At 41.0% G+C, this 10,126-nt stretch overlaps 3 protein-coding genes across 3 annotated transcripts; all 3 read left to right on the top strand.

The window, feature by feature from the left end:
• Positions 1-684: 684 nt before the first annotated feature.
• Positions 685-1,446, top strand: LOC149259139 (uncharacterized). Its single transcript, XM_089453123.1, has one exon. It carries the CDS (start codon positions 685-687, stop codon positions 1,444-1,446), a length of 762 nt encoding a protein of 253 aa, XP_089309249.1.
• Positions 1,447-8,393: 6,947 nt separating this feature from the next.
• Positions 8,394-8,780, top strand: LOC149259138 (U-box domain-containing protein 44-like). The gene has a single exon (XM_089453027.1). It carries the CDS (start codon positions 8,394-8,396, stop codon positions 8,778-8,780), a length of 387 nt encoding a protein of 128 aa, XP_089309153.1.
• Positions 8,781-8,813: 33 nt separating this feature from the next.
• On the top strand, positions 8,814-9,146 carry LOC149259137 (uncharacterized). Its single transcript, XM_089452936.1, has one exon. The coding sequence runs from the start codon at positions 8,814-8,816 to the stop codon at positions 9,144-9,146; it is 333 nt and encodes a 110-aa protein (XP_089309062.1).
• Positions 9,147-10,126: the final 980 nt, after the last annotated feature.

Below are 10,126 nucleotides of genomic sequence, written 5' to 3'. Positions count from 1 at the left end.
GACTAAACCTTGTTCATCTATTGCATGAATCTAGTCTAAGCATTGCATGAACGAATGGAATGGTGAAATTAAGCCATGAATGTAGCAAGACACCTAGTTCTCTAGCACTCACGAGAAAGTCACGCAGCATGCATGGGTCAGTCATGCACGTGAAATTTAAAAAACACGGATAGTGTGGGTAGTCTAAACTCCATTGCAACTGATGGATGAGATTACAGGCAGAGAACACACAGTTAACCACTGCAGTTCATGATAGCACAACAGTTGCATGGGCCAGCACACGTCTTTGCCACCTCACTCCAAAACAATCACGCAGAAATTAATGAGCGCTCAGCTGAAATTCATAAACTGTTAGTCAACTTGCACTTGCATCATGTTAAACTGAAGTATACATACTCTGCTTCCACAATCAGCTTAACCTATCATCCTTCGCTGATTTTTTTTGGCCTGTTCAAAATTCTTCCGCATACCAAGATCGTGCAGAGGCGCAGAGACATCCTATGGCATCCGGCTAGCATTCTACAGGAAGACGTTTTACAGGAAAATACAGCAGAGTCTTCTAGAGTAGAGAAGCCTGAGTTTTTCTTCATCAAGTTTGGAGCTTGAAGAAAGGTGAAAATAGCTGAGGTGGATCATGCTATTGATTTTATTGTTTGTTCACTTGCACGTGATATTGCAGAGGGTATGAAAGCCGTGGAATTGCTTTTAGAGATTTCAAAGGATATGGCTGTGTGTGAACAGATTGGCAAGGTACAAGGTTGTATCCTCCTCCTTGTAACAATGTCAAATAGTGACAATCCTAAAGCTGCTAAGGATGCAAACGAAGTTCTGGAGAATCTCCCATACAGTGAGCATAATGTAGTGCAAATGGCACAGGCGAACTATTTCAAGCCTTTGATACAGAACCTGAGAGAAGGGTCTGACACAATGAAAATTGTTATGGCAAGTAAGTTGTCAGAGATAGGTTTAACAGATCAAAACAACGCTGCATTGCTGAAAGAGGGAGTTGTATTTCCACTTCTTGAAATGATTTCAAATGCTAATTTGAAGTCAAAATTAGCATCCATTGGGGCACTTCAGAATCTTTCAAGTTTACCTGAGAATGCTTTACAAATGATCAAAGATGGGGTGGTCCGACCCATCTTGGACCTTCTATCCACACCACTGTCAACTGTATTGGCTTTGAGAGAAAAAGCTGCTAATACCTATGCAAACCTTGCTATGTCTACAGCATTGCCCCAAAGAACAAATGACACAACAGCTGCATTATTGGAATCCGATGAGATCATATACCAGCTATTATCTTTAAAAAATTTGACACCACCTTCAATACATGGAAGCATTGTTCGAGCATTCCATGCCATTTGTTGTGTACCAGCGGCTATTGAGGTAAGGACAAATTTAAGAGAGGGAGGAGCAATTCAAGTATTGCTTCCCTTTTTGTGAAGCTACATACTCTGAAATGCGAGCTTATGCTGTGAAACTGTTGTTTATCTTGTCTCAAGATGGAGATAAAAGAAAATTAGCAGAGAATCTTGGAGAAAAATATATGAAATGTTTAGCAAAACTTATTTCAACATCTTCAAATGAAGAAGAGAAAGCTGCCGCAGTCGGAAAGTATTGTCATGTTAGGAACAAAAATTTGAATTAAACTTAACTAATGGAAAAACAGTGATTTTGCATGAAGTGAATCTACCATGAAACAAACTGGAAAGTTCTGGTGTTGTTTTGGTTAGATTTGTTTATTTCAATACTTTCCAAGGGGTTCACAAGGTCTTTTGCAATAGCCAGATTATTCCATGTGAAAGAATTCTTAAAAGTGTGATTCGGTATGAAGTTTTGCTCTACTCCTGGTTATACAGCAGCTTGAAACAAAACTTGGGAATTCTCATTTTTGGCCTGTTTTGAAGCAATTTCAGATTGAAGGGAAAGGTTGATTCATAGCAGTGATATGTGAGCAAGTCATATTTTCTCTGCCCTTGATCTATCTTATGTTCTGTTCTGCTTCTGTTATCAATTCTTAGCAGAGTTCAAATCCAAGATTAAGAATGCCATTTGATTCAGTTAAAGGCCTGGAAACACTTTTTCCCATCCAGCTTTGGCATGCAATATCTATTCTCGGGCAGTTCATTGTACTTGTGTGCTTTTATAATACATTAGACTTGCCATTTGTGTTGGATTCATCAGCTTTCAGGCAGCAGCACAGTTCAAGGAGAAGGCACCCCCAGCCAAGCAAGCAAAGTTAGAGAAAATTGGTTCTACAGGAAGTTAGCAGACTGTTCCTACAGGAAGCCAGCGAACTGTTTCTACAGGAAGTTTGAAAAGAGGGAAGCCAAAGGAGGAATCGGTCGAGATGTTAGCCAAAGAAGCCACCAGGGCCATCAAAGATGAGGAGAGAGATTGGTTGCTCAGAGGATGAGCAACACTTTCAGTAGGGGGGTGATGATGAGCCCCAAAAATGGACAATTATTTGGGCTCATTCAACCTCCTAATTTGACTTAATCCACCATTCTCATTAGTTTATTGCATGTTTTTGATTATATTTATGTTAATAGAGTGAATTTGGTTAGTCATTATGCCAACAAGTCTAATGGGTGCTTTGTGTAGCCTTTTTGGTCAATTTGGAGACAAAATTGAAGGTCTTAATGAGCACTTGGCAGCCAAATTCGTGGGAAGAAAAGGGAGAGGATTTGTAGGAAGGTGCCCCCTTCATTTATGGGCCCTTACCTCGAATTCTCCACCATCAACTCGGAGTTCAAGGGCCACCGAATCAATCAGCACAAGGGCAGCCAAGCAAGTCAAGTAGGACTGCTGTTAACTCCAAGTTTTGGGCAGCCGAGTCCCTAAAGTCTAGGAGGACTGTTGGGTCCTCAATTTGTATAAATAAGAAGGCTTAGGGCCTCATTGGGGTTAGCCAGTGGATGTTAGCTAGTTATCCAGTAGATAGTAGCTAGTAGTTAGTCATTTCATAGCCTTGTTGTAGTCATTTTGTAATTCGATTTGTAAGCAATATATTAGCTTGGCTTTCAACTCATTCTCAAGCTCTCCTTGTGGACAGTTTTGATGTAACTCTTCATTCTTGATTAATAAAGATGAATCCAGCTTTGCACCAGCTCTAAATCTCTCTTGGGAGGCTGTAGCTCTTGGGATTGGGCCCATCTCAAGCGCCCAGTACCTCCCTTGTTTATCTTTATGTGTGTTCGCTGCATTCTTAAAATAAAGTCTGCTCTTTAGATTTAATTCATGCTTTGTTACTTAGGTTGCTTTTGATGGTTGAAGTAGATTTTTATGTTTAGGATGGATTGGTAGGAGTTAGTCATGCGTTTATATCTCTTTGATAATGTTTTTTTCACATGCTGTACGTGATTCTTGTCATGAATAAGGTTGTTGTTCACTGATCTCATTAAACTGTTAGATAGATCATCTAATATTTTGATTGTATGCAAGACGTAGTTGGTTTGATCAGGTAAACACTATGCAGGGAACCTTCATCACCTCCTCGTTCATCTGAGCCTCGTCCAGATCAGCTCCTCCATCACCAATTCTGTTTCCTCATCTCCCATCTGCTCTTTTGCCACGTAACCCTACCTTCTTGCCTTTCCATTGCCTAAACCTTCTTTGATGCAAGCTAGACTTCCACACCCTCTCATCACCTCATCCCTCAGTCATTGGGTCATTCCAGGCCCCTACCCTACCTCCCTACCCATTCATGCATTCTCTCTCACTCACCTATCAGTCAAAAACCCAATCACAAAACATCCTGTAGAAGAATTACAGAACTTCCTGTAGAAACCCCTGCAGACTTCCTGTAGAAGTTCATAAACACAGTTGCATGGCATCCTGACTTTGTGAAACTCTCTGAAAGGATGATAGGGATCCCTTAGACCCTCTCCGAGTCTTCCCAACCTTTTCCAAGCATTTCTCCTCCTTGATCCACCCCTGCACAGTGAAAAACCAGTTAAAAGCACATGCATGATAATTCTAATAACTTAAACAAAAATACAAAAAGATGTTTTCTTCAAATAGTGATAACTTAGACACATGCATTTTACCTTCTTAGAAGTAATGGCATCTCTTTCGGTAGTTTGCATGCTCTCCTTTGCATCGGTAGGACTAGCTGGTAGAATTAGGGTTTGCTAGGGTTTGTGTTTCTTTTTGGCTTTCAGTTTCTTTTCGCAATTAGATTAGCTTCTTTCAAGTTAGCTTTCATCCATCAATTAAAAAGCTTCTTCTAAGAGCTCATAGAAGTTGGCTTAAGCTCCTAGCGGACTTTTGCCAGCTGACCAAGTGACACCTGCGGCAAGAGCTAGTACTTGTGCATACAGCACCGTCGCTTCCAAGTTTGTTACGAACTACCGGGTTGATAAAATTAAAGAAGGGAGTTCCAGGAGTTGTAGCATTATTGCTACAATACTGGGGGCTCACCATCTTTTTGGCGTCATTGCCGGGGAAGCGTCAGAGTATTAGTAATTGTTGCTTTTCTTCTATTTTCTTACTCTTGCCTTCTGCGAAGTAGTTTATTTCATTTCTATTCTGCAAAAGTAGCATAGACATTTCCTGCTTTCATAGATTAGCATTTCAATTCTGCAATTTCAATTCCGCAAACGTAGACTAGCATTTGATTCCTGCAATTTAATTTGAGCAAAATAGATTAGTCCTTTCCTGCTTTCATTTCAATTCCGCATTTTCATTTTAGCAAGATAGTTAGTTGCAGTTCAATCTATTTCATTTTTGCGGGTAGAAGTAGAAAAAAAACAAAAATCAACCAAAAAGATTTCATTTCATGCCTTGTAGGAGTAGAGATAAGTTAGAAAAATGATTACACAACACCCCCACTGCTTCACATAGCCAACATTCTCTCTTCTTCGATGGTTGTGATTAAAGAACCCTTAGGTGGACAGCAAGACATATTTGAAGAACCTCAAGGGAAGAAGAAGAAGAAACCATTCCTTTGGAGCAAATGGCTACAAGCAGAAATGTTGGGATCAGTCCCTTGTCCAAAGACGAATTTGAAGATCAGATAGAAGATTTCAAGAGTGATATGAGGCAGTTTCTTGCCATGCAATTGGATATCCTGTGGATCCAAAATAAGCAAGAGGAAGCCAAGAGGGCTTTGGTCATCTTTTGTCCTAGGTGCACTAGAAAGCATCCTAGGAACGAATGTCCAATGCACTCCCTAGAAGTGTGTTTTGTCTGTGAAGAATACCATCCTACGAATCAGTGCCCTTCCTTGCCTGGACTTAAAGTTGCATATCAAAGAGTTAAAGGAGCCACTGAACCACTCTATCATATGAACCAAAGGAAGCCGCCTGGACCTAGATCTTACCAGCAGAAACTGCAAGGGACATCCGAGACCTATTATGACCCTTATCAAGCCACTTTCATGCCTTCTTGGGGTCCCCCTGCTCATCCTTCCTGGTTCACACCTCCTCCTTGTTCCTTCACAGATCCATATTATGCCCAACCAGTTGCTCATTCATTTCACTCTTATGCTCAGCCACAGCCTCAGTGGAATGCACCTCATCAGGGGTGGAGGCCCCAGTACAACTCTCATCCCACTCATTTTCCTCCACCACCTGCTCATCCACAACCATCGCTTTCTCCTCCACCAAGGCAACCCCAAATGCCTGCTCAACCACAACCCCATCCACATCCATCTCAAATGCACACCTCCACTCAACTACCCGTACCACCATTTTCAAAACCATACAATGGAGCAGCTCAACCCAATTGCAAAGCTGAGGCACAACACGTGCAAATGACTCCTTTTGAGCTCAATGATGTTCACCAAAGCTCAGGAAGAGTGTTGCAAAACAGAGATTATATTGACAACATTGAAGGACCAAAGGAAAAAGAAGATTCCAAAGAGGAGATCAAAGAACCATGGGCTGCACTTGATGAAGAGAAGAGATCAGAATCAGAGATCGAGAGAGTTCCTTCATGGTTACCATCAAATCCTCCATGTACTCAAGAGAAAGATCAGCAAAAAGAGGAAGATGAGAAGGTCATGATAGAAGGTGACATGAAGAATGATCTAGATCAGCAAAAGGACCAAGGATATCAAAGCTATATTGGGACATGGTTCCAGACAGTCACTAAGTTGCAACAGTACTCTCTTCCTCAGTTATGTTTGATCCCTTCAAGGTCAGATCATTTGGTCTCTGAGATCTGGATACCTATCCAAGCATGCATTTCGAGCCTCCACATCATTTTGTCTCTAATCTCGATGTGCACATGGCTCCATTGGAAGTATTCTTATACTTGAGAACGATTTTGCTTTTCAAGTAGGGTAGGGTAGAAAAAGAAAAAAAATGAAAAAAGAGGAAAATAGAAATCTAAGGTGAAAACCTCCTCGGAGGCGCCTTAGATTGGCTCATTGATTGAAAACCTCCATGAGGCGGTCAATGGGTTGGAAAAAAAAAGAGAATAAGATCTCTGGGTGAAAACCTCCCCTGGAGGCGCCCAGGGCAGGCAATTAGGGTGAAAACCTCCATGAGGCGCCCTAGTTGTTTTTCAAAAAAAAAAAAAAAAGAGAAAAAGAAAAAGAAAAAGAAAACTAATTCCATTGGCTAATTGCAGGTTGCAAGAAGGACGTTTCATGACAGGAGGAGCACTCAAATCAAGGTTAAAGGAATTTTTCTTGTGCCTTCTACAGGAAGCTTTGTATTTCTACAGGAAACATCCTGTAGAACCTTTGGACGAACTAAATTCAAGTCTAAAATGGAATCTGATGGTGGGAATCTGTTGATTAGGCCTACAAGCACTTGTGTGTCCATCCCTTGCCTTTATCCATCATTTTTTCCACCTCCTTGTGCTTCTCATTGTGCTTCTACAGGAACTTCCTGTAGAAATTGTGGGAAACTAGACATGGATTTCAAAAAGTGGTTTGGCGAACATGGTAGCTTCCTCAAGGGTTCAGAAGTCCTCATGCAATCTTCCAACTCCTCCTCCATCATCTCCATACCTGCATCACAGCCCAAGCTCAGTTTTTCCTTCCATGCAAACATTTGCAAAAAGCCTTGAGGCAAAAATCCATAGGACAAAATTTGTTTTTGCCATAACTTGAAAACCATGCATCCATTTGACAAACCGTTTTATGGAGAATTGTACAAGGGTGATGGCAACATGCTTGAGCAGTTTCAGCCAATTCCGATGCACGGTTTCCAAGAAATCAGCCTCCATCACCATCAGACATTTTTTCATTTTCTCCATAACCGTGCATCCGTTTCAAAACCTATTTCATGGAGATATGCATATGAGTGATGGTAACCTACCCAAGTAGTTTCAGTCGATTCCGATGCACAGTTTCCGAGAAATCGATCTCTGAAATCTTCAGCCATTTTCCATTTTTCTCGAAATCCGTGCGTCCATTGATCACGATTTTCCTATGGGAGATGCATCATGATGATAGAAACATGCTCAGCAAGTTTCAGATCAATCCGCTTTACCGTTTGGGAGAAATGGCGAAAACAAGTTCTGGTTCTGTGACATTGCAGCAGCAGCAGCTTGAAGGTGCAGATTTGAACGTGGAAACAAATGCATGCAGCTTAGATCTAGTCAGAGGACACCTGCACAAGGAAAAGTAATCAAAAATCATCAGCCAAGCCCTCATGCAACCAAAGGATCCAAGCATGCAGTAGCAAAACATGAGCATGCAGCAGCAAAAAGCTTCACAAGCAGCCGTTTGACTTCAGGTACGTGACTAAACCTTGTTCATCTATTGCATGAATCTAGTCTAAGCAGTGCATGAACGAATGGAATGGTGAAATTAAGCCATGAATGTAGCAAGACACCCAGTTCTCTAGCACTCACGAGAAAGTCACGCAGCATGCATGGATCAGTCATGCACGTGAAATTTAAAAAACACGGATAGTGTGGGTAGTCTAAACTCCAGTGCAACTGATGGATGAGATTACAGGCAGAGAACACACAGTTAACCACTGCAGTTCATGATAGCACAACAGTTGCATGGGCAAGCACACGTCTTTGCCACCTCACTCCAAAACAATCACGCAGAAATTAATGAGCGCTCAGCTGAAATTCATAAACTGTTAGTCAACTTGCACTTGCATCATGTTAAACTGAAGTATACATCCTCTGCTTCCACAATCAGCTTAACCTATCATCCTTCGCTGATTTTTTTTGGCCTGTTCAAAATTCTTCCGCATACCAAGATCGTGCAAAGGCGCAGAGACATCATATGGCATCTGGCTAGCATTCTACAGGAAGACGTTTTACAGGAAAATACAACAGAGTCTTCCAGAGCAGAGAAGCCTGAGTTTTTCTTCATCAAGTTTGGAGCTTGAAGAAAGGTGAAAATAGCTGAGGTGGATCATGCTATTGATTTTATTGTTCGTTCACTTGCACGTGATATTGCAGAGGGTATGAAAGCCATGGAATTGCTTTTAGAGCTTTCAAAGGATATGGTTGTGTGTGAACAGATTGGCAAGGTACAAGGTTGTATCCTCCTCCTTGTAACAATGTCAAATAGTGACAATCCTAAAGCTGCTAAGGATGCAAACGAAGTTCTGGAGAATCTCCCATACAGTGAGCATAATGTAGTGCAAATGGCACAGGCGAACTATTTCAAGCCTTTGATACAGAACCTGAGAGAAGGGTCTGACACAATGAAAATTGTTATGGCAAGTAAGTTGTCAGAGATAGGTTTAACAGATCAAAACAACGTTGCATTTCTCAAAGAGGGAGTTGTATTTCCACTTCTTGAAATGATTTCAAATGCTAATTTGAAGTCAAAATTAGCAGCCATTGGGGCACTTTAGAATCTTTCAAGTTTACCTGAGAATGCTTTACAAATGATCAAAGATGGGGTGGTCCGACCCATCTTGGACCTTCTATGCACACCACTGTCAACTGTATTGGCTTTGAGAGAAAAAGCTGCTAATACCTATGCAAACCTTGCTATGTCTACAGCATTGCCCCAAGGAACAAATGACACAACAGCTGCATTATTGGAATCTGATGAGATCATATACCAGCTATTATCTTTAATAAATTTGAAACCACCTTCAGTACATGGAAGCATTGTTCGAGCATTCCATGCCATTTGTTGTGTACCAGCGGCTGTTGAGGCAAGGACAAATTTAAGAGAGGAAGGAGCAATTCAAGTATTGCTTCCCTTTTTGTGAAGCTACATACTCTGAAATGCGAGCTTATGCTGTGAAACTGTTGTTTATCTTGTCTCAAGATGGAGATAAAAGAAAATTAGCAGAACATCTTGGAGAAAAATATATGAAATGTTTAGCAAAACTTATTTCAACATCTTCAAATGAAGAAGAGAAAGCTACCGCAGTCGGAAAGTATCGTCATGTTAGGAACAGAAATTTGAATTAAAGTTAACTAATGGAAAAATAGTGATTTTGCATGAAGTGAATCTACCATGAAACAAACTGGAAAGTTCTGGTGTTGTTCTGGTTAGATTTGTTTATTTCAATACTTTCCAAGGGGTTCACAAGGTATTTTTCAATAGCCAGATTATTCCATGTGAAAGAATTCTTAAAAGTGTGATTCGGTATGAAGTTTTTCTCTACTCCTGGTTATACAGCAGCTTGAAACAAAACTTGGGAATTCTCATTTTTGGCCTGTTTTGAAGCAATTTCAGATTGAAGGGAAATGCTGATTCATAGCAGTGATATGTGAGCAAGTCATATTTTCTCTGCCCTTGATCTATCTTATGTTCTGTTCTGCTTCTGTTATCAATTCTTAGCAGAGTTCAAAACCAAGATTAAGAATGCCATTTGATTCAGTTAAAGGCCTGGAAACACTTTTTCCCATCCAGCCTTGGCATGCAATATCTCTTCTCGGGAAGTTCATTGTACTTGTGTGCTTTTATAATACATTAGACTTGCCATTTGTGTTGGATTCGTCAGCTTTCAGGCAGCAGCACAGTTCAAGGAGAAGGCACCCCCATCCAAGCAAGCAAAGTTAGAGAAAATTGGTTCTACAGGAAGTTAGCAGACTGTTCCTACAGGAAGCCAGTGAACTGTTTCTACAGGAAGTTTGAAAAGAGGAAAGCCAAAGGAGGAATCGGCCGAGATGTTAGCCAAAGAAGCCACCAGGGCCATCAAAGATGAGGAGAGAGATTGGTTGCTCAGAGGATGAGCAACAC

The sequence above is a fragment of the Pinus tabuliformis genome, chromosome 6, assembly GCF_031772625.1.
Source record: "Pinus tabuliformis cultivar Carrire ecotype Pingquan chromosome 6, CPIR1, whole genome shotgun sequence".
In the NCBI taxonomy this organism is placed as follows: Eukaryota; Viridiplantae; Streptophyta; class Pinopsida; order Pinales; family Pinaceae; genus Pinus; species Pinus tabuliformis.
The sequence above is the reverse complement of the archived record's forward strand: the minus strand, read 5'-3'. Positions and strand labels throughout refer to the sequence as shown.